A 24,643-nucleotide genomic window follows, 5' to 3' on the forward strand; every position below is an offset into this window, starting at 1 on the left:
TATGCACTTGGACACACAAATACACACAAACAAAGACACACATACTGGAACGTATACACACACAAACACAGACACAAAGACAAATAGAGGCACAAACAGCAGACGGACTGAGCACCAAATATATATATGATGGCAGTCAGAGCTCCAAATCCCCTGCTTCCCTTCACACAGTATTTATATAAAATTTGGTCTGCCTGCTGCCACCACTAGGGGGAGCTCTCTGCATACAGATTTATAATGTGAGCTCCCCCTAGTGGCGGCTGTGTGGAGAAAACAGCTTCCTTCTTATCTGTTCCCTGTCTATGTCCTGCTGCTCCGTCAGTGTCCTATAGTCATAAAGATTCTTAGAGAACAATCCGTTACAATGTATCAGTCACAATCCTCCGCAAACAGCTTTCGTTATGGTGACCTCTCATCCTCTCTGTCTCTGCAGGTGAAGGAGGTAAGATGGCGGCCCCCAGCGCTGCACTGAGCCACTTCTTCTTCGCCCCTCATTGTGTGGGGTGGAAGTCCTCCATGGAGGGTGGGATGTACCACATGGCCAGCCTCATTCTGTTGCTGGCCTTTATGGGGGGCAGCGGAGTGCTGGGCTGCATCTACGTCTTCGTGCTGTTGTCCGCCGGTTTCTTTTCCATGGTGCTCTGGGGTTGGCTGTGGTCATGTGGAGTGGACACGGTGGTGTGGAACGCGCTGTTGACGGCGGCCGGCCTCATCCAGATCGCTCATCTGCTCTACCGACTGCGGCGGGAATCTTATGGGGAGGTCTATAATGGCCTATACCGTACCCTGTACCAACCGCTGCAGGTGCCACTGTCCATCTTCAAGGAGATCGCTCACTGCAGCGGCATGGAGGTTTATTCACTGAGTGCGGACCAGAGCTACGCCCTGGAAGGAAAGACCCCAATTGACCGTCTGTCTCTTCTCATCTCTGGAAGGTGAGTGTTGCTGACGGGCCATGGCTGCTCCTGATCATTGCCCGAGCGCGCTGATATAAAGCGGACACCAAGGAGAACATAGGGAATACGTGATAAAATGACCACGTCTGACGGGCGGAAATTGGAAATTCTGCAGATTATTACGACATTGAGCTCTCTGGAGATCGTACGGGCAGTAGACAAGTGAAGGCGGCACAAAGGAGACAGGAGTGCGCCACGTCCTATTATAATCACTCTGCCAGTTATTGGAGAGGGGGGGGGGGTTCAATCAGATCTGGACAAATCTCAGCCACGTCTATTAGCCAGCAGCCAAGTGTAGGGTTAATGAAGCAAACGCACCACGACCAGCTGTGTCCGAGGATGTGGCCTTACCATGTCACCTGAAGTTATGCCCCTCCAGTAATCAGAATAGAGCTTCCCAGTAGTTACAGAACATCTTTCCTCCCATCTAGTAGTAAAATGTGTGTGTCCCTAATACTCCCGACTTCCCCAGTAGTCACAGCAGCCTCTCACTTTCCCAGTAGTCACAGCAGCCTCCCCACTCTCCCAGTAGTCACAGCAGCCCCCCACTTCCCCAGTAGTCACAGCAGCCTCCCCACTTTCCCAGTAGTCACAGCAGCCTCTCACTTCCCCAGTAGTCACAGCAGCCTCTCACTTCCCCAGTAGTCACAGCAGCCTCCCCACTTTCCCAGTAGTCACAGCAGCCTCCCACTTCCCCAGTAGTCACCCCACTTTCCCAGTAGTCACAGCAGCCTCTCACTTCCCCAGTAGTCACAGCAGCCCCCCACTTCCCCAGTAGTCACAGCAGCCTCCCCACTTTCCCAGTAGTCACCCCACTTTCCCAGTAGTCACAACAGCCTCTCACTTCCCCAGTAGTCACAGCAGCCTCCCAAATTTACCAGTAGTCACAGCAGCCTCTCACTTCCCCAGTAGTCACAGCAGCCCCCACTTCCCCAGTAGTCACAGCAGCCTCCCTACTTTCCCAGTAGTCACAGCAGCCTCTCACTTTCCCAGTAGTCACAGCAGCCTCCCCACTCTCCCAGTAGTCACAGCAGCCCCCCACTTCCCCAGTAGTCACAGCAGCCTCTCCACTTTCCCAGTAGTCACAGCAGCCTCTCACTTCCCCAGTAGTCACAGCAGCCTCCCCACTTTCCCAGTAGTCACAGCAGACTCTCACTTCCCCAGTAGTCACCCCACTTCCCCAGTAGTCACAGCAGCCCCCCACTTCCCCAGTAGTCACAGCAGCCTCCCCACTTTCCCAGTAGTCACAGCAGCCTCTCACTTTCCCAGTAGTCACAGCAGCCTCTCACTTTCCCAGTAGTCACAGCAGCCTCCCCACTCTCCCAGTAGTCACAGCAGCCCCCCACTTCCCCAGTAGTCACAGCAGCCTCCCCACTTTCCCAGTAGTCACACCAGCCTCTCACTTCCCCAGTAGTCACAGCAGCCTCCCCACTTTCCCAGTAGTCACAGCAGCCTCTCACTTCCACAGTAGTCACCCCACTTTCCCAGTAGTCACAGCAGCCTCTCACTTCCCCAGTAGTCACACCAGCCCCCCACTTCCCCAGTAGTCACAGCAGCCTCCCCACTTTCCCAGTAGTCACAGCAGCCTCTCACTTTCCCAGTAGTCACAGCAGCCTCTCACTTTCCCAGTAGTCACAGCAGCCTCCCCACTCTCCCAGTAGTCACAGCAGCCCCCCACTTCCCCAGTAGTCACCCCACTTTCCCAGTAGTCACAGCAGCCTCTCACTTCCCCAGTAGTCACAGCAGCCTCCCCACTTTCCCAGTAGTCACAGCAGCCTCTCACTTCCCCAGTAGTCACCCCACTTTCCCAGTAGTCACAGCAGCCTCCCCACTTTCCCAGTAGTCACAGCAGCCTCTCACTTCCCCAGTAGTCACAGCAGCCCCCCACTTCCCCAGTAGTCACAGCAGCCTCCCCACTTTCCCAGTAGTCACAGCAGCCTCTCACTTCCCCAGTAGTCACAGCAGCCTCCCCACTTTCCCAGTAGTCACAGCAGCCTCTCACTTCCCCAGTAGTCACCCCACTTTCCCAGTAGTTACAGCAGCCTCTCACTTCCCCAGTAGTCACAGCAGCCCCCCTCTTCCCCAGTAGTCACAGCAGCCCCCCACTTCCCCAGTAGTCACAGCAGCCTCCCCACTTTCCCAGTAGTCACAGCAGCCTCTCACTTTCCCAGTAGTCACAGCAGCCTCTCACTTTCCCAGTCGTCACAGCAGTCTCCCCACTCTCCCAGTAGTCACAGCAGCCCCCCACTTCCCCAGTAGTCACCCCACTTTCCCTGCAGTCACAGCAGCCTCTCACTTCCCCAGTAGTCACAGCAGCCTCCCCACTTTCCCTGTAGTCACAGCAGCCTCTCACTACCCCAGTAGTCACAGCAGCCTCCCACTTCCCCAGTAGTCACAGCAGCCTCTCACTTCCCCAGTAGTCACAGCAGCCCCCCACTTCCCCAGTAGTCACAGCAGCCTCCCCACTTTCCCAGTAGTCACAGCAGCCTCTCACTTTCCCAGTAGTCACAGCAGCCTCCCCACTCTCCCAGTAGTCACAGCAGCCCCCCACTTCCCCAGTAGTCACAGCAGCCTCTCCACTTTCCCAGTAGTCACAGCAGCCTCTCACTTCCCCAGTAGCCACAGCAGCCTCCCCACTTTCCCAGTAGTCACAGCAGCCTCTCACTTCCCCAGTAGTCACCCCACTTTCCCAGTAGTCACAGCAGCCTCTCACTTCCCCAGTAGTCACAGCAGCCCCCCACTTCCCTAGTAGTCACAGCAGCCTCCCCACTTTCCCAGTAGTCACAGCAGCCTCTCACTTTCACAGTAGTCACAGCAGCCTCCCCACTCTCCCAGTGGTCACAGCAGCCCCCACTTCCCCAGAAGTCACCCCACTTTCCCAGTAGTCACAGCAGCCTCTCACTTCCCCAGTAGTCACAGCAGCCTCCCCACTTTCCCAGTAGTCACAGCAGCCTCTCACTTCCCCAGTAGTCACAGCAGCCCCCCACTTCCCCAGTAGTCACAGCAGCCTCCCCACTTTCCCAGTAGTCACAGCAGCCTCTCTTTCCCAGTAGTCACAGCAGCCTCTCACTTTCCCAGTAGTCACAGCAGCCTCCCCACTCTCCCAGTAGTCACAGCAGCCCCCCACTTCCCCAGTAGTCACAGCAGCCTCCCCACTTTCCCAGTAGTCACAGCAGCCTCTCACTTTCCCAGTAGTCACAGCAGCCTCTCACTTTCCCAGTAGCCACAGCAGCCTCCCCACTTTCCCAGTAGTCACAGCAGCCTCTCACTTCCCCAGTAGTCACCCCACTTTCCCAGTAGTCACAGCAGCCTCTCACTTCCCCAGTAGTCACAGCAGCCCCCCACTTCCCTAGTAGTCACAGCAGCCTCCCCACTTTCCCAGTAGTCACATCAGCCTCTCACTTTGCCAGTAGTCACAGCAGCCTCCCCACTCTCCCAGTAGTCACAGCAGCCCCCCACTTCCCCAGTAGTCACCCCACTTTCCCAGTAGTCACAGCAGCCTCTCACTTCCCCAGTAGTCACAGCAGCCTCCCCACTTTCCCAGTAGTCACAGCAGCCTCTCAGTTCCCCAGTAGTCACAGCAGCCTCCCCACTTTCCCAGTAGTCACAGCAGCCTCTCAGTTCCCCAGTAGTCACAGCAGCCTCTCACTTTCCCAGTAGTCACAGCAGCCTCTCACTTTCCCAGTAGTCAAAGCAGCCTCCCCACTCTCCTAGTAGTCACAGCAGCCCCCACTTCCCCAGAAGTCACCCCACTTTCCCAGTAGTCACAGCAGCCTCTCACTTCCCCAGTAGTCACAGCAGCCTCCCCACTTTCCCAGTAGTCACAGCAGCCTCTCACTTCCCCAGTAGTCACAGCAGCCCCCCACTTCCCCAGTAGTCACCCCACTTTCCCAGTAGTCACAGCAGCCTCCCCACTTTCCCAGTGGTCACAGCAGCCTCTCACTTTCCCAGTAGTCACAGCAGCCTCCCCACTCTCCCAGTAGTCACAGCAGCCCCCCACTTCCCCAGTAGTCACAGCAGCCTCCCCACTTTCCCAGTAGTCACAGCAGCCTCTCACTTTCCCAGTAGTCACAGCAGCCTCCCCACTCTCCCAGTAGTCACAGCAGCCCCCCACTTCCCCAGAAGTCACCCCACTTTCCCAGTAGTCACAGCAGCCTCTCACTTCCTCAGTAGTCACAGCAGCCTCCCCACTTTCCCAGTAGTCACAGCAGCCTCTCACTTCCCCAGTAGTCACAGCAGCCTCTCACTTCCCCAGTAGTCACAGCAGCCTCCCACTTCCTCAGTAGTCACAGCAGCCTCCCCACTTCCTCAGTAGTCACAGCAGCCTCCCCAATTTCCCAGTAGTCACAGCAGCCTCTCACTTCCCCAGTAGTCACAGCAGCCTCTCACTTCCTCAGTAGTCACAGCAGCCTCTCACTTCCTCAGTAGTCACAGCAGCCTCCCCACTTTCCCAGTAGTCACAGCAGCCTCTCACTTCCCCAGTAGTCACAGCAGCCCCCCACTTCCCCAGTAGTCACAGCAGCCCCCCACTTCCCCAGTAGTCACAGCAGCCTCCCCACTTTCCCAGTAGTCACAGCAGCCCCCCACTTTCCAAGTAATAACCACAGGAGCCCCCCACTTCCCCAGTAGTCACAGCAGCCCCCCACTTCCCCAGTAGTCACAGCAGCCCCCCACTTTCCAAGTAATAACCACAGGAGCCCCACTTCCCCAGTCTCTGCATCCCCTTCCCTCCTGATCTACTTACCTTTTGCTGACTTCTGTTCGTAGCCTCCTGTTTCGCTCTTCGCCCTGTTATCGTATGACCTCCGCTGTGCACGCTCACTACCCGGCAGGGGCGGCCTGTGATTACTTCTGCCGGGAGACGTCAGAGAAACCATTCAGAGTGGAATCCATGGCGACCTGGTGACCAGATTTTTCAGGGGTTAGGAGGACAGTGATAGTATTCCTGGTAATCTCCCTAGTGGTCTGGAGGGGTGCAGGGGTCAATACCTAATGTCTCATGTGGCGAAGGGGTTAACTGTAATATACCTGGTGTTCTCTAACTTTACTGAACATTGCGCTACCCCCCCCCCCCCCCCCTACATCATGGCAGATTCAGATCAATGAATTCTGCAGACTATTCCACCTCTGACCTCACTAGAGAGACGTCCTGCAGACAGGCCACGTATTCATAATGTTTGTGTCTGTCACAGGGTGAAGGTGAGTCTGGACGGTCAGTTCTTACACTACATATTCCCCTACCAATTCCTGGATTCTCCTGAGTGGGAATCTCTGCGACCCTCAGAAGAAGGGACATTCCAGGTGAGGAGGACACAAGAAATACTTTAGGTGGAGATTTTCTTCTATTATGTGTCTATAGCTATAAGTCAGAACATTATATATAATATTATGTGATAAGAGGGGGCGGGGCTGTGACAACCTCTCACACATGATATACAGGCTGGTTGTCAGTGGTAATAGATGAATAGCTGTTACTGTATATAAGATGTGTGGATCTCATGTCTGATCACAATGTAATTATATTATATATCAGTGATGTCAGTAACAGGGGGCGGGGCTGTGACAACCTCTCACACATGATATACAGGCTGGTTGTCAGTAGTAATAGATGAATAGCTGTTACTGTATATAAGATGTGTGGATCTCATGTCTGATCACATGTAATTATATTATATATCAGTGATGTCAGTAACAGGGGGCGGGGCTGTGACAACCTCTCACACATGATATACAGGCTGGTTGTCAGTAGTAATAGATGAATAGCTGTTACTGTATATAAGATGTGTGGATCTCATGTCTGATCACAATATAATTATATTATATATCAGTGATGTCAGTAACAGGGGGCGGGGCTGTGACAACCTCTCACACATGATATACAGGCTGGTTGTCAGTCGTGATAGATGAATAGCTGTTACTGTATATAAGATGTGTGGATCTCATGTCTGATCACAATGTAATTATATTATATATCAGTGATGTGAGTAACAGGGGGCGGGGCTGTGACAACCTCTCACACATGATATACAGGCTGGTTGTCAGTAGTAATAGATGAATAGCTGTTACTGTATATAAGATGTGTGGATCTCATGCCTGATCACATGTAATTATATTATATATCAGTGATGTCAGTAACAGGGGGCGGGGCTGTGACAACCTCTCACACATGATATACAGGCTGGTTGTCAGTAGTAATAGATGAATAGTTGTGACTGTATATAAGATGTGTGGATCTCATGTCTGATCACAGTGTAATTATATTATATATCAGTGATGTCAGTAACAGGGGGCGGGGCTGTGACAACCTCTCACACATGGTATACAGGCTGGTTGTCAGTAGTAATAGATGAATAGCTGTTACTGTATATAAGATGTGTGGATCTCATGTCTGATCACAATGTAATTATATTATATATTAGTGATGTCAGTAACAGGGGGCGGGGCTGTGACAACCTCTCACACATGATATACAGGCTGGTTGTCAGTAGTAATAGATGAATAGCTGTTACTGTATATAAGATGTGTGGATCTCATGTCTGATCACAATGTAATTATATTATATATCAGTGATGTCAGTAACAGGGGGCGGGGCTGTGACAACCTCTCACACATGATATTCAGGCTGGTTGTCAGTAGTAATAGATGAATAGCTGTTACTGTATATAAGATGTGTGGATCTCATGTCTGATCACAGTGTAATTATATTATATATCAGTGATGTCAGTACAGGGGGCGGGGCTGTGACAACCTCTCACACATGGTATACAGGCTGGTTGTCAGTAGTAATAGATGAATAGCTGTTACTGTATATAAGATGTGTAGATCTCATGTCTGATCACAATGTAATTATATTATATATATATCAGTGATGTCAGTAACAGGGGGCGGGGCTGTGACAACCTCTCACACATGGTTTACAGGCTGGTTGTCCATAGTAATAGATGAATAGCTGTGACTGTATATAAGATGTGTGGATCTAATGTCTGATCACATGTAATTATATTATATATCAGTGATGTCAGTAACAGGGGGCGGGGCTGTGACAACCTCTCACACATGGTATACAGGCTGGTTGTCAGTAGTAATAGATGAATAGCTGTTACTGTATATAAGATGTGTGGATCTCATGTCTGATCACAGTGTAATTATATTATATATCAGTGATGTCAGTAACAGGGGCGGGGCTGTGACAACCTCTCACACATGATATACAGGCTGGTTGTCAGTAGTAATAGATGAATAGCTGTTACTGTATATAAGATGTGTGGATCTCATGTCTGATCACAATGTAATTATATTATATATCAGTGATGTCAGTAACAGGGGCGGGGCTGTGACAACCTCTCACACATGATATACAGGCTGGTTGTCAGTAGTAATAGATGAATAGCTGTTACTGTATATAAGATGTGTGGATCTCATGTCTGATCACAGTGTAATTATATTATATATCAGTGATGTCAGTAACAGGAGGCGGGGCTGTGACAACCTCTCACACATGATATACAGGCTGGTTGTCAGTAGTAATAGATGAATAGCTGTAACTGTATATAAGATGTGTGGATCTCATGTCTGATCACAGTGTAATTATATTATATATCAGTGATGTCAGTAACAGGGGGCGGGGCTGTGACAACCTCTCACACATGATATACAGGCTGGTTGTCAGTAGTAATAGATGAATAGCTGTTACTGTATATAAGATGTGTGGATCTCATGTCTGATCACAATGTAATTATATTATATATCAGTGATGTCAGTAACAGGGGGCGGAGCTGTGACAACCTCTCACACATGATATACAGGCTGGTTGTCAGTAGTAATAGATGAATAGCTGTTACTGTATATAAGATGTGTGGATCTCATGTCTGAACACAGTGTAATTATATTATATATCAGTGATGTCAGTACAGGGGGCGGGGCTGTGACAACCTCTCACACATGATATTGTCGTGTATTAAAAGAGGCATGGACTCGCGGGACAGGGATGTAATAATGCCACTTTACAAAGCATTAGTGAGGCCCCATCTAGAATATGCAGTTCAGTTCTGGGCTCCAGTTCATAGAAAGGATGCCCTGGAGTTGGAAAAAATACAAAGAAGAGCAACGAAGCTAATAAGGGGCATGGAGAATTTAAGTTATGAGGAAAGATTGAAAGAATTAAACCTATTTAGCCTTGAAAAAAGACGACTAAGGGGGGATATGATTAACTTATATAAATATATTAATGGCACATACAAAAAATATGGTGAAATCCTGTTCCTTGTAAAACCCCCTCAAAAAACAAGGGGGCACTCCCTCCGTCTGGAGAAAAAAAGGTTCAACCTGCAGAGGCGACAAGTCTTCTTTACAGTGAGAACTGTGAATCTATGGAATAGCCACCGCAGGAGCTGTCACAGCAGGGACAGGAGACACCGCAGGAGCCGTCACAGCAGGGACAGGAGACACCGCAGGAGCCGTCACAGCAGGGACAGTAGACACCGCAGGAGCCGTCACAGCAGGGACAGTAGACACCGCAGGAGCCGTCACAGCAGGGACAGGAGACACCGCAGGAGCCGTCACAGCAGGGACAGGAGACACCGCAGGAGCCGTCACAGCAGGGACAGTAGACACCGCAGGAGCCGTCACAGCAGGGACAGGAGACACCGCAGGAGCCGTCGCAGCAGGGACAGGAGACACCGCAGGAGCCGTCACAGCAGGGACAGTAGATGGCTTTAAAAAAGGGTTAGATAATTTCCTAGAACAAAAAAATATTAGCTCCTATGTGTAGAAATTTTTCCTTCCCTTTTCCCTTCCCTTGGTTGAACTTGATGGACATGTGTCTTTTTTCAGCCGTACTAACTATGTAACTATGTAACTATGTAACTATGATATACAGGCTGGTTGTCAGTAGTAATAGATGAATAGCTGTGACTGTATATAAGATGTGTGGATCTCATGTCTGATCACAATGTAATTATATTATATATCAGTGATGTCAGTAACAGGGGGCGGGGCTGTGACAACCTCTCACACATGATATACAGGCTGGTTGTCAGTAGTAATAGATGAATAGCTGTCACTGTATATAAGATGTGTGGATCTCATGTCTGATCACAGTGTAATTATATTATATATCAGTGATGTCAGTAACAGGGGGCGGAGCTGTGACAACCTCTCACACATGATATACAGGCAGGTTGTCAGTAGTAATAGAGGAATAGCTGTTACTGTATATAAGATGTGTGGATCTCATGTCTGATCACAATGTAATTATATTATATATCAGTGATGTCAGTAACAGGGGGCGGGGCTGTGACAACCTCACACATGATATACAGGCTGGTTGTCAGTAGTAATAGATGAATAGCTGTGACTGTATATAAGATGTGTGGATCTCATGTCTGATCACAGTGTAGTTATATTATATATCAGTGATGTCTGTAACAGGGGGCGGGGCTGTGACAACCTCTCACACATGATATACAGGCTGGTTGTCAGTAGTAATAGATGAATAGCTGTTACTGTATATAAGATGTGTGGATCTCATGTCTGATCACAATGTAATTATATTATATATCAGTGATGTCAGTAACAGGGGGCGGGGCTGTGACAACCTCTCACACATGATATACAGGCTGGTTGTCAGTAGTAATAGATGAATAGCTGTCACTGTATATAAGATGTGTGGATCTCATGTCTGATCACAGTGTAATTATATTATATATCAGTGATGTCAGTAACAGGGGGCGGGGCTGTGACAACCTCTCACACATGGTATACAGGCTGGTTGTCAGTAGTAATAGATGAATAGCTGTTACTGTATATAAGATGTGTGGATCTCATGTCTGATCACAATGTAATTATATTATATATTAGTGATGTCAGTAACAGGGGGCGGGGCTGTGACAACCTCTCACACATGATATACAGGCTGGTTGTCAGTAGTAATAGATGAATAGCTGTTACTGTATATAAGATGTGTGGATCTCATGTCTGATCACAATGTAATTATATTATATATCAGTGATGTCAGTAACAGGGGGCGGGGCTGTGACAACCTCTCACACATGATATTCAGGCTGGTTGTCAGTAGTAATAGATGAATAGCTGTTACTGTATATAAGATGTGTGGATCTCATGTCTGATCACAGTGTAATTATATTATATATCAGTGATGTCAGTACAGGGGGCGGGGCTGTGACAACCTCTCACACATGGTATACAGGCTGGTTGTCAGTAGTAATAGATGAATAGCTGTTACTGTATATAAGATGTGTAGATCTCATGTCTGATCACAATGTAATTATATTATATATATATCAGTGATGTCAGTAACAGGGGGCGGGGCTGTGACAACCTCTCACACATGGTTTACAGGCTGGTTGTCCATAGTAATAGATGAATAGCTGTGACTGTATATAAGATGTGTGGATCTAATGTCTGATCACATGTAATTATATTATATATCAGTGATGTCAGTAACAGGGGGCGGGGCTGTGACAACCTCTCACACATGGTATACAGGCAGGTTGTCAGTAGTAATAGATGAATAGCTGTTACTGTATATAAGATGTGTGGATCTCATGTCTGATCACAGTGTAATTATATTATATATCAGTGATGTCAGTAACAGGGGGCGGGGCTGTGACAACCTCTCACACATGGTATACAGGCTGGTTGTCAGTAGTAATAGATGAATAGCTGTTACTGTATATAAGATGTGTGGATCTCATGTCTGATCACAATGTAATTATATTATATATCAGTGATGTCAGTAACAGGGGCGGGGCTGTGACAACCTCTCACACATGATATACAGGCTGGTTGTCAGTAGTAATAGATGAATAGCTGTTACTGTATATAAGATGTGTGGATCTCATGTCTGATCACAGTGTAATTATATTATATATCAGTGATGTCAGTAACAGGAGGCGGGGCTGTGACAACCTCTCACACATGATATACAGGCTGGTTGTCAGTAGTAATAGATGAATAGCTGTAACTGTATATAAGATGTGTGGATCTCATGTCTGATCACAGTGTAATTATATTATATATCAGTGATGTCAGTAACAGGGGGCGGGGCTGTGACAACCTCTCACACATGATATACAGGCTGGTTGTCAGTAGTAATAGATGAATAGCTGTTACTGTATATAAGATGTGTGGATCTCATGTCTGATCACAATGTAATTATATTATATATCAGTGATGTCAGTAACAGGGGGCGGAGCTGTGACAACCTCTCACACATGATATACAGGCTGGTTGTCAGTAGTAATAGATGAATAGCTGTTACTGTATATAAGATGTGTGGATCTCATGTCTGAACACAGTGTAATTATATTATATATCAGTGATGTCAGTACAGGGGGCGGGGCTGTGACAACCTCTCACACATGATATTGTCGTGTATTAAAAGAGGCATGGACTCGCGGGACAGGGATGTAATAATGCCACTTTACAAAGCATTAGTGAGGCCCCATCTAGAATATGCAGTTCAGTTCTGGGCTCCAGTTCATAGAAAGGATGCCCTGGAGTTGGAAAAAATACAAAGAAGAGCAACGAAGCTAATAAGGGGCATGGAGAATTTAAGTTATGAGGAAAGATTGAAAGAATTAAACCTATTTAGCCTTGAAAAAAGACGACTAAGGGGGGATATGATTAACTTATATAAATATATTAATGGCACATACAAAAAATATGGTGAAATCCTGTTCCTTGTAAAACCCCCTCAAAAAACAAGGGGGCACTCCCTCCGTCTGGAGAAAAAAAGGTTCAACCTGCAGAGGCGACAAGTCTTCTTTACAGTGAGAACTGTGAATCTATGGAATAGCCACCGCAGGAGCTGTCACAGCAGGGACAGGAGACACCGCAGGAGCCGTCACAGCAGGGACAGGAGACACCGCAGGAGCCGTCACAGCAGGGACAGTAGACACCGCAGGAGCCGTCACAGCAGGGACAGTAGACACCGCAGGAGCCGTCACAGCAGGGACAGGAGACACCGCAGGAGCCGTCACAGCAGGGACAGGAGACACCGCAGGAGCCGTCACAGCAGGGACAGTAGACACCGCAGGAGCCGTCACAGCAGGGACAGGAGACACCGCAGGAGCCGTCGCAGCAGGGACAGGAGACACCGCAGGAGCCGTCACAGCAGGGACAGTAGATGGCTTTAAAAAAGGGTTAGATAATTTCCTAGAACAAAAAAATATTAGCTCCTATGTGTAGAAATTTTTCCTTCCCTTTTCCCTTCCCTTGGTTGAACTTGATGGACATGTGTCTTTTTTCAGCCGTACTAACTATGTAACTATGTAACTATGTAACTATGATATACAGGCTGGTTGTCAGTAGTAATAGATGAATAGCTGTGACTGTATATAAGATGTGTGGATCTCATGTCTGATCACAATGTAATTATATTATATATCAGTGATGTCAGTAACAGGGGGCGGGGCTGTGACAACCTCTCACACATGATATACAGGCTGGTTGTCAGTAGTAATAGATGAATAGCTGTCACTGTATATAAGATGTGTGGATCTCATGTCTGATCACAGTGTAATTATATTATATATCAGTGATGTCAGTAACAGGGGGCGGAGCTGTGACAACCTCTCACACATGATATACAGGCAGGTTGTCAGTAGTAATAGAGGAATAGCTGTTACTGTATATAAGATGTGTGGATCTCATGTCTGATCACAATGTAATTATATTATATATCAGTGATGTCAGTAACAGGGGGCGGGGCTGTGACAACCTCACACATGATATACAGGCTGGTTGTCAGTAGTAATAGATGAATAGCTGTGACTGTATATAAGATGTGTGGATCTCATGTCTGATCACAGTGTAGTTATATTATATATCAGTGATGTCTGTAACAGGGGGCGGGGCTGTGACAACCTCTCACACATGATATACAGGCTGGTTGTCAGTAGTAATAGATGAATAGCTGTTACTGTATATAAGATGTGTGGATCTCATGTCTGATCACAATGTAATTATATTATATATCAGTGATGTCAGTAACAGGGGGCGGGGCTGTGACAACCTCTCACACATGATATACAGGCTGGTTGTCAGTAGTAATAGATGAATAGCTGTCACTGTATATAAGATGTGTGGATCTCATGTCTGATCACAGTGTAATTATATTATATATCAGTGATGTCAGTAACAGGGGGCGGAGCTGTGACAACCTCTCACACATGATATACAGGCAGGTTGTCAGTAGTAATAGAGGAATAGCTGTTACTGTATATAAGATGTGTGGATCTCATGTCTGATCATAATGTAATTATATTATATATCAGTGATGTCAGTAACAGGGGGCGGGGCTGTGACAACCTCACACAGGATATACAGGCTGGTTGTCAGTAGTAATAGATGAATAGCTGTGACTGTATATAAGATGTGTGGATCTCATGTCTGATCACAGTGTAGTTATATTATATATCAGTGATGTCTGTAACAGGGGGCGGGGCTGTGACAACCTCTCACACATGATATACAGGCTGGTTGTCAGTAGTAATAGATGAATAGCTGTTACTGTATATAAGATGTGTAGATCTCATGTCTGATCACAATGTAATTATATTATATATCAGTAATGTCAGTAACAGGGGGCGGGGCTGTGACAACCTCTCACACATGATATACAGGCTGGTTGTCAGTAGTAATAGATGAATAGCTGTGACTGTATATAAGATGTGTGGATCTCATGTCTGAACACAGTGTAATTATATAATATATCAGTGATGTCAGTAACAGGGGGCGGAGCTGTGACAACCTCTCACACATGATATACAGGCTGGTTGTCAGTAGTAATAGATGAATAGCTGTCACTGTATATAAGATGTGTGGATCTCATGTCTGATCACAATGTAATGATATTATATATCAGTGATGTCAGTAACAGGGGGCGGAGCTGTGACAACCTCTCACACATGATATACAGGCTGGTTGTCAGTAGTAATAGATGAATAGCTGTTACTGTATATAAGATGTGTGGATCTCATGTCTGATCACAATGTAATTATATTATATATCAGTGATGTCAGTAACAGGGGGCGGAGCTGTGACAACCTCTCACACATGATATACAGGCAGGTTGTCAGTAGTAATAGATGAATAGCTGTTACTGTATATAAGATGTGTGGATCTCATGTCTGATCACAGTGTAATTATATTATATATCAGTGATGTCAGTAACAGGGGGCGGGGCTGTGACAACCTCTCACACATGATATACAGGCTGGTTGTCAGTAGTAATGGATGAATAGCTGTGACTGTATATAAGATGTGTGGATCTCCTGTCTGATCACAATGTAATTATATTATATATCAGTGATGTCAGTAACAGGGGGCGGGGCTGTGACAACCTCTCACACATGGTATACAGGCTGGTTGTCAGTAGTAATAGATGAATAGCTGTTACTGTATATAAGATGTGTGGATCTCATGTCTGATCACAGTGTAATTATATTATATATCAGTGATGTCAGTAACAGGGGGCGGAGCTGTGACAACCTCTCACACATGATATACAAGCTGGTTGTCAGTAGTAATAGATGAATAGCTGTTACTGTATATAAGATGTGTGGATCTCATGTCTGATCACAATGTAATTATATTATATATCAGTGATGTCAGTAACAGGGGGCGGGGCTGTGACAACCTCTCACACATGATATACAGGCAGGTTGTCAGTAGTAATAGATGAATAGCTGTTACTGTATATAAGATGTGTGGATCTCATGTCTGAACACAGTGTAATTATATAATATATCAGTGATGTCAGTAACAGGGGGCGGAGCTGTGACAACCTCTCACACATGATATACAGGCTGGTTGTCCATAGTAATAGATGAATAGCTGTTACTGTATATAAGATGTGTGGATCTCATGTCTGATCACAGTGTAATTATATTATATATCAGTGATGTCAGTAACAGGGGGCGGGGCTGTGACAACCTCTCACACATGATACACAGGCTGGTTGTCAGTAGTATTAGATGAATAGCTGTTACTGTATATAAGATGTGTGGATCTCATGTCTGAACACAGTGTAATTATATAATATATCAGTGATGTCAGTAACAGGGGGCGGGGCTGTGACAACCTCTCACACATGATATACAGGCTGGTTGTCAGTAGTAATAGATGAATAGCTGTTACTGTATATAAGATGTGTGGATCTCATGTCTGATCACAATGTAATTATATTATATATCAGTGATGTCAGTAACAGGGGGCGGGGCTGTGACAACCTCTCACACATGGTATACAGGCTGGTTGTCAGTAGTAATAGATGAGTAGCTGTTACTATATATAAGATGTGTGGATCTCATGTCTGATCACAGTGTAATTATATTATATATCAGTGATGTCAGTAACAGGGGGCGGAGCTGTGACAACCTCTCACACATGATATACAGGCAGGTTGTCAGTAGTAATAGATGAATAGCTGTTACTGTATATAAGATGTGTGGATCTCATGTCTGATCACAGTGTAATTATATTATATATCAGTGATGTCAGTAACAGGGGGCGGAGCTGTGACAACCTCTCACACATGATATACAGGCTGGTTGTCAGTAGTAATAGATGAATAGCTGTTACTGTATATAAGATGTGTGGATCTCATGTCTGATCACAATGTAATTATATTATATATCAGTGATGTCAGTAACAGGGGGCGGGGCTGTGACAACCTCTCACACATGATATACAGGCTGGTTGTCAGTAGTAATAGATGAATAGCTGTTACTGTATATAAGATGTGTGGATCTCATGTCTGATCACAATGTAATTATATTATATATCAGTGATGTCAGTAACAGGGGGCGGGGCTGTGACAACCTTAATTTTATGTGGATCACAGATCAGTATTGAGAGGCTTCTGTATATTGTGTGTTCTTCTAAACCTACAAGTAAATGCCAGTTTTCATCAAAATATGACCACTAGCGGGCAGTGAATTGATAATTCTGCGGATCTTGGCCCCGCCCCTGCGGAGCTTTTAATATAAGCTTTTTCAGTAATAATGAGTTTTCGGTAAAGTGTGTGGATGGTATTGATCGCAGTCTCGGCCTCTGAGTCTTTCTCAGGTAATTGACTTCTCTTCCCACAGGTGACGCTGACAGCGGAGACAGACAGCACCTACATCAGCTGGCCCCGGAAGAAGCTGTACCTGCTGCTGTCGCGGGAGAAGTACATCGCCCGCCTCTTCTCTGCGCTTCTTGGCTTTGACATCTCTCAGAAACTCTATGCGCTCAACGACAAGCTCTTTGCCAAGTTTGGCCTTCGCTTCGACATCCGTCTACCCAGCATTTACCATGTCCTGGGGCCAACGTCAGAGCCCGCGGGTGAGATAGGACCAGTCACCGAGCATGTGGTCTCTCACCATCCACAGGCCGCTCCGGCTCTACAAAAGGCCCCTCCGACCCTTCCTCACCAGCCGGCGGGCATCAGGGGCTCTCGGCCTGAGAGTGACAATCTGGGTGAGGACTCCAGTAGCCTCATTCTAGAGGACTTTGCGGAGCTGCCTGGCTCCTTTATGGATTATGTGAGCGAGGGGGAGTATATGAAGTGAGAGGGGGCCAGGCAGCTGGTATGGGCACACCCTGTAAGTACCACCCTGCCTGCCCATTCATGTGCTTTTGTGGCTTTAGTCTGTCTATGTGCTTGTGTGGCATATCGGCTGGGGATGGAAGAGGTATCTGCGGGGTTTACATGGGACTAATTCTCCGATGATGCCCATCACACAGGCCATACATGGGTCAATGCCCGTCCTCAGCCCCCCCGGGTGTAGCTGAGGGGCCCGATCCTTCTATTTTTATTACATCTCGCGGCAGTGAACATCCCTGGCGTGCTGCAGATGACGCGTTTCAGCTCATTTCAGGCAAAACCCCAAAAATTTGGGGGCCCAATGTTTTTTCTGCTCTCCTCAAAATTCTGTTTTTGGAATCACAACATTTTTTGACTGGAAAAGGAACCTGTTCAATGTCCCATTGCTGCCGCCTGCCGGATCCTGGGAACAAACGCGTCACGTGCCATCCCCAGAATAAATCCAAAAATACTAATTATACAGGACCTGCGGTTACGGGACTGGGGCAGAACATGAAGCGTTTGTTCCCAGGGGGACGGGATATTGTGTCCGCAGTCTATGGAGAGGCGTCATATCACCCTCAGGCCGTGTATGACCCCCCCATCGTGGATCAGGAAAAGAATGCCAGAACCACAGTATAGACTGACACTTCTGCAAGGAGAGCAGCAGGACAGGGGTGGTGGGGGGGGGGGGTCACTATATACCCCTAGCTTTATACCCCACTTTATATACAATATATAGACAAATCTGAGCACACAAGAAATATCATTCAGCCCGATGCCCCGAATCTGGGACCGCACATTATACCCGGATATGATCTTCCTGCATGGCAGCGTGACGTGGATCAGAGTGACCGCATGTTGTACCAGCTAACACGTCTGCCGGGGTGTGGGCTCATGTGGCCCCTGCTACAGTCACATTGTCAGTGGGGGGACTCGCAGGTGTGAGGCGGGGAGGGGTACATTTAGGAAATAAGAGACAGGTTTGGGTGGTCTACGTACTTCAGACCAAGCGACAATAAGGGGAAGTGCACACGACCTATTTTCAGGCGTAATGAAGGCGTTTTACGCCTCGAATTACGCCTGAAAATACGGCTCCAATACGTCGGTAAACATCTGCCCATTGCTTGGAATGGGTCTTATGATGTTCTGTGCAGACGAGCTGTCAAAATACGGCGCGTAAAAAGACGCCCGCGTCAAAGAAGTGCAGGACACTTCTTGGGACGTTTTTAGAGCCGTTTTCCATTGACTCCAATGAAGAACAGCTCCAATTACGTCCGTAAAAGACGCCGCGAAAAACGCGAGTACGAGCAATTACGTCTGAAATTCTGGAGCTGTTTTCTCCTGATAACAGCTCCATCATTTCAGACGTATTTTGCGCTGTCGTGTGAACATAGCCTGACAGTCACAGTGTCCCCATAACAGTCACAGTGTCCCCATAACCGTGACAGTCAAAAAACGGCCGAAAAATAGGAAGCAGAACGCCACCAAACATCTGCCCATTGATTTCAATGGAAAAACGGCGTTCTGTTCCAACGGGCTGATTTTCTACGCGAAAAAGTAGTGCAGGTCACTTCTTGTGGCGTTTTTGGAGCCGTTTTTCATAGACTATTGAAAACCGCTCCAAAAACGCGAGTAGCTTAGGAAACGTCTGAAAATCAGGAGCTGGATTCCCTTGAAAACAGCTCCGTATTTTCAGACATTTTTGAGTTTATACCCTAAGGCTCTGTTCACACACAAACTCAAAAATGTCTAAAAATACGGAGCTGTTTTCAAGGGAATCCAGCTCCTGATTTTCAGACGTTTCCTAAGCTACTCGCGTTTTTGGAGCGGTTTTCAATAGTCTATGAAAAACGGCTCCAAAAACGCCCCAAGAAGTGACCTGCACTACTTTTTCGCATAGAAAATCAGCCCGTCGGAACAGAACGCCGTTTTTCCATTGAAATCAATGGGCAGATGTTTGGAGGCGTTCTGCTTCCGATTTTTTGGCCGTTTTTTGGGCGTTTGCGGCCGTGTGAACATAACTCTGCAGCTGTTGGGAAACTACAACTCCCAGCATGCCCTGACAGCCGGTATGTTGGGAGTTGTAGTTTCCCAACAGCTGGAGAGTTACAGGTCGCAGACCACCCATCTAGATGCTTTGTCTATAGGTTAGAACATTGCATGATGGTTCCAGTTGCCTCTCAATGTCAAACAGTAGTCACCCAGCCTCCCCTCCTGCTGGTCCTCCTACTCCTGGTCTTCCTATAACTGATCCCCCTACAACTAGTCCCTCTACTCCTGGTTTCCCTCCTGCTGGTCCCCCTACTCCTGGTCCCCCTCCTGCTGGTCCTCCTCCTGCTGGTCCCTCTACTCCTGGTCCCCCTCCTGTTGGTCCCTCTACTCCTGGTCCCCCTCCTGCTGGTCCCTCTACTCCTGGTCCCCCTCCTGCTGGTCCCTCTACTCCTGGTCCCCCTCCTGCTGGTCCCTCTACTCCTGGTCCCCCTCCTGCTGGTCCCCCTCTTGCTGGTCCCCCTCCTCCTGGTCCCCTCCTGCTGGTCCCCCTCCTCCTGGTCCCCCTCCTGCTGGTCCCCCTCCTCCTGGTCCCCCTCCTGCTGGTCCCCCTCCTGCTGGTCCGCCTCCTCCTGGTCCCCTCCTGCTGGTCCCCCTCTTGCTGGTCCCCCTACTCCTGGTCCCCCTCCTGCTGGTGCCCCTCCTCCTGGACCCCCTCCTGCTGGTCCCTCTACTCCTGGTCCCCCACCTGCTGGTCCCTCTACTCCTGTTCCCCCTACTCCTGGTCCCCTTCTGCTGGTCCCCCTCCTCCTGGTCCCCCTCCTGCTGGTCCCCTCCTGCTGGTCCCCCTCCTCCTGGTCCCCTCCTGCTGGTCCCCCTCCTCCTGGTCCCCTCCTGCTGGTCCCCCTCCTGCTGGTCCCCCTACTCCTGGTCCCCCTCCTGCTGGTCCCCCTCCTCCTGGTCCCTCTACTCCTGGTCCCTCTACTCCTGGTCCCCCTCCTGCTGGTCCCTCTACTCCTGGTCCCCCTCCTGCTGGTCCCTCTACTCCTGGTCCCCCTCCTGCTGGTTCCCCTCCTCCTGGTCCCCCTCCTGCTGGTCCCCCTCCTGCTGGTCCCCCTCCTCCTGGTCCCCCTCCTGCTGGTCCCCTCCTGCTGGTCCCCCTCCTGCTGGTCCCCCTCCTGCTGGTCCCCCTCCTCCTGGACCCCCTCCTGCTGGTCCCTCTACTCCTGGTCCCCCTCCTGCTGGTCCCTCTACTCCTGGTCCCCCTCCTGCTGGTTCCCCTCCTGCTGGTCCCCCTCCTCCTGGTCCCCCTCCTGCTGGTCCCCCTCCTCCTGGTCCCCCTCCTGCTGGTCCCCTCCTGCTGGTCCCCCTCCTGCTGGTCCCCCTCCTCCTGGACCCCCTCCTGCTGGTCCCTCTACTCCTGGTCCCCCTCCTGCTGGTCCCTCTACTCCTGTTCCCCCTACTCCTGGTCCCCTTCTGCTGGTCCCCCTCCTCCTGGTCCCCCTCCTGCTGGTCCCCCTCCTGCTGGTCCCCCTCCTGCTGGTCCCCCTCCTCCTGGTCCCCTCCTGCTGGTCCCCCTCCTCCTGGTCCCCCTCCTCCTGGTCCCTCTACTCCTGGTCCCCCTCCTGCTGGTCCCTCTACTCCTGGTCCCCCTCCTGCTGGTCCCTCTACTCCTGGTCCCCCTCCTGCTGGTCCCCTCCTGCTGGTCCCCCTCCTCCTGGTCCCCCTCCTGCTGGTCCCCCTCCTGCTGGTCCCCCTCCTCCTGGTCCCTCTACTCCTGGTCCCCCTCCTGCTGGTCCCTCTACTCCTGGTCCCCCTCCTGCTGGTCCCTCTACTCCTGGTCCCCCTCCTGCTGGTCCCCTCCTGCTGGTCCCCCTCCTGCTGGTCCCCCTCCTGCTGGTCCCCCTCCTGCTGGTCCCCCTCCTGCTGGTCCCCCTACTCCTGGTCCCCCTCCTGCTGGCCCCCCTCCTTCTGGACCCTCTACTCCTGCTTGTCCCCCTCCTTCTGGGGTGTCCGTATAATAACACGACCTCCATTCTATTTTGCAGCCTCCAGTGTTCTGCAGAGGAGTCACCCCCGTCTCCTTTCTCACGGACGAGCCCCTCTGGCCCCAACTCAGACTCCAGAACTTTAGGGAACAATGACAGGACCCGGAACCCCTGCACAGAACACGTGTGACCTCACCGACAAGACACAGCGGACAGTGCGGCGCTGCCCCGGGGGACTGACGGACAATGGACGGCTCCGCCCTGCGCTATGTGACGCACATCTCCCCCCACTACTGCACCGCCCGGACGGGGCTCCGCAGCCTGGAGACGTCTCCTGTACGATGAGGGGAGCGTCATGCGGGGAACCACCAGTACATGTCAACTAAACACGGCGCAAATCAGGCGCTGAGACTGGAGCTAGAATTGTGCGCCATATTTAACACTGCGCCGCCGGGCAGGAGACCTCATGACACGTGGGCTCCTGGGCTTCACTCTGTCACGTGTTACCGGCTGATACATTGTAACGAACTGGATCCTTTAAAGCTCCGCTGAACCCCTCAGGACGTCCCGTCCCATATCTTTATATCAGTGACCCAAACGTGGGCACACAAGGCACAACCCAAACAACTGTCACCCCCAATGCCACTCCCCCGGCGAGTGATGACCGTGGTCACATGACTCCAGATTTAGATAAACTTTTTTTTAAATGACAAAAAAAAAAAATACCCACAAAAATATTTGGCAAAAACTAGAAATGATGAATAGACTTTGTGTACGAGTTTTTAAGATTTCTTCTTGCTGTCAATGAATGGCAATTTTGTTGTTTACACCCAGAGCCTGAAAACAAATCCTGACCTAATATTTCTCGCAGCTGAAGGTTTGTTACAATTGTATCCTGTCTGGACAATCCTCTGCGAGCCAGGACTCTGCACTGATACATTGTAACAACCTATTAGGAGGGTGGATAGATTTCTGCTGCTGTATTTTGCTCACAGAGGATTGTCTAGACCGGATACAAGTGTAACAAGCGCTCAGCTGTGAGAAGTTTTTTAGTCAGGACGGGTTTCTAACTCCTGGATGCAAAGAAAGTTCAGTTCACTGACAGCAAACAGACATCTTGAAAATGTTGAGGAATTTAACCGCAGTCTGTAGAAAGTTGCTGATCTTTTAATTATGCAATGATTAGGAATCCTGCTTGCTGTCAGTGAATGAAACATTCTTGCTTACATCCAGAGACTAAAAACCCTGTCCTGACCTAATCCTTTTCACAGCTGAGGTCTCTGTGTCAGTGTAGACAATCCTCTGTGAGGTAAACACGTCAACAGCGCAAAACGCTCTCCTGTCCTTATAGTTTGCTGCAGAGTAACATGGATAGAATCACAAAAGGTCCATTCACTGACAGCAAACAGAGATTGTGAAAATGCTGAGGAATTGCGACATAAAGTATATTAGAAAGTTAATGAACTTTTTATTATATAAGGATTACTTTGTATTTACAGAAATCTGGACCCCGGCCCTTTAAATCTAATTTCCCCAAAATAAAACACGACCCCCCTGTTCTAGATGTGGATGATCCGATGATTCCAGCTGCTGCCTCGTCCTCTGGTACCAGGATGTATCGCTGTCCCGCGGGGGCGGTGGCTCGGACACGGTCTACAGCGCCTCCTGGAGTATATATAGATGGCGCTCCGCGGCTGATTTGGGGACGCCGGTCCCTCAGGGTCGCTGGCAGAGGCGGCTTCTTGTCCCGGCCATGTTATGGGTCAGTTGTTCATCGCCCGAGAACGTCATCACATCCGGCAGACAAACCATCTCCTGTCTGAAAAGAGGTCGGATCAGAGCGGCGACAAGAAGCCGCCATAGCAGCGTTATATATGATGGATCAGAGCGGCGACAAGAAGCCGCCATAGCAGCGTTATATATGATGGATCAGAGCGGCGACAAGAAGCCGCCATAGCAGCGTTATATATGATGGATCAGAGCGGCGACAAGAAGCCGCCATAGCAGCGTTATATATGATGGATCAGAGCGGCGACAAGAAGCCGCCATAGCAGCGTTATATATGATGGATCAGAGCGGCGACAAGAAGCCGCCATAGCAGCGTTATATATGATGGATCAGAGCGGCGACAAGAAGCCGCCATAGCAGCGTTATATATGATGGATCAGAGCGGCGACAAGAAGCCGCCATAGAAGCGTTATATATGATAGATCAGAGCGGCGACAAGAAGCCGCCATAGAAGCGTTATATATGATGGATCAGAGCGGCGACAAGAAGCCGCCATAGCAGCGTTATATATGATGGATCAGAGCGGCGACAAGAAGCCGCCATAGCAGCGTTATATATGATGGATCAGAGCGGCGACAAGAAGCCACCATAGCAGCGTTATATATGATGGATCAGAGCGGCGACAAGAAGCCGCCATAGAAGCGTTATATATGATGCATCAGAGCGGCGACAAGAAGCCGCCATAGCAGCGTTATATATGATGGATCAGAGCGGCGACAAGAAGCCGCCATAGCAGCGTTATATATGATGGATCAGAGCGGCGAAAAGAAGCCGCCATAGCAGCGTTATATATGATGGGGGAGGGGCGGCCCCGTGTTATTACAGACGATTGACGACGAGTAACCCGGGGGCTACTCTGGGGGTACAGCCCTGGTCATGTGATACCGCTCGTCCTGAGGGAACCTGGGACACGATGAAGCCCCCGCAGTCTCCGGCCCCGCACCTGCTATTTTAATTCTGCGCAATTTTGAACTTTCTAAGGGCTTATTCAGAGGAATGAGAGGAATCGCGCACATTTAAAATGACCGGTTTTCAGGTCCGTGTCGCACCCGTGCGGGACCCGTTTTTTACGGATCATAGACATGTCCTATTTTTCCCGGACCCTTCACACGGTCCGCTAAAAGAAAAGCATTGAGAACGGCCCCTGGAAATACATGAGTCCGCGTGATGGCCGCTAAACCGCGTAGACCTCGTTGTCTGAATAAGCCCTTAGTCTGACGCCCGCAGGACGCGGTCATTCATTAAGAGAAGTGACGTCTACCGCAGCTCTGAGACAGTTTCCGGTAGTCGTAGTAAATTAGAATAAATTTGTCGGGTTCGGTGACACC

General features: G+C 49.0%; 2 protein-coding genes across 3 annotated transcripts in view; one reads left to right on the forward strand and one right to left on the reverse strand.

Annotated features, from left to right (window-relative positions):
• The first annotated feature begins 439 nt into the window (after window positions 1-439).
• On the forward strand, window positions 440-23,344 carry POPDC2 (popeye domain cAMP effector 2). 2 transcript variants are annotated; one of them, XM_075854731.1, is made up of 4 exons: window positions 440-935; window positions 6,149-6,257; window positions 17,072-17,441; window positions 21,588-23,344. In XM_075854731.1, exons 1-4 carry the CDS (start codon window positions 448-450, stop codon window positions 21,671-21,673), a joined length of 1,053 nt encoding a protein of 350 aa, XP_075710846.1. In that variant the 5' UTR covers window positions 440-447; the 3' UTR covers window positions 21,674-23,344. The 2 variants fall into 2 exon arrangements, with proteins under 2 accessions (XP_075710846.1, XP_075710845.1); XM_075854730.1 differs by lacking the exon at window positions 21,588-23,344 and having other exon boundaries at window positions 17,072-17,552.
• The window catches only part of PLA1A (phospholipase A1 member A), a 44,161-nt gene continuing 42,493 nt past the window's right edge, over window positions 22,976-24,643 (reverse strand). Inside the window, exon 11 of the mRNA XM_075854728.1 lies at window positions 22,976-23,346. Within this exon, the coding sequence (XP_075710843.1) occupies window positions 23,244-23,346 (103 nt within the window). The 3' untranslated portion in view covers window positions 22,976-23,243. The remainder of the gene's footprint in view (window positions 23,347-24,643) is intronic.

The sequence above is a fragment of the Rhinoderma darwinii genome, chromosome 2 (genome assembly GCF_050947455.1).
Source record: "Rhinoderma darwinii isolate aRhiDar2 chromosome 2, aRhiDar2.hap1, whole genome shotgun sequence".
Classification (NCBI taxonomy): Eukaryota; Metazoa; Chordata; class Amphibia; order Anura; family Rhinodermatidae; genus Rhinoderma; species Rhinoderma darwinii.

Excerpts from the sequence above, each read along its gene's own strand:
- POPDC2 (XM_075854730.1), top strand. The coding sequence starts at position 448 with ATGGCGGCCCCCAGCGCTGCACTGAGCCACTTCTTCTTCGCCCCTCAT. Across the intron at positions 936-6,148 it reads TCTCTTCTCATCTCTGGAAG|GGTGAAGGTGAGTCTGGACG; the intron begins GTGAGTGTTGCT and ends TGTCTGTCACAG. Across the intron at positions 6,258-17,071 it reads CAGAAGAAGGGACATTCCAG|GTGACGCTGACAGCGGAGAC; the intron begins GTGAGGAGGACA and ends CTCTTCCCACAG.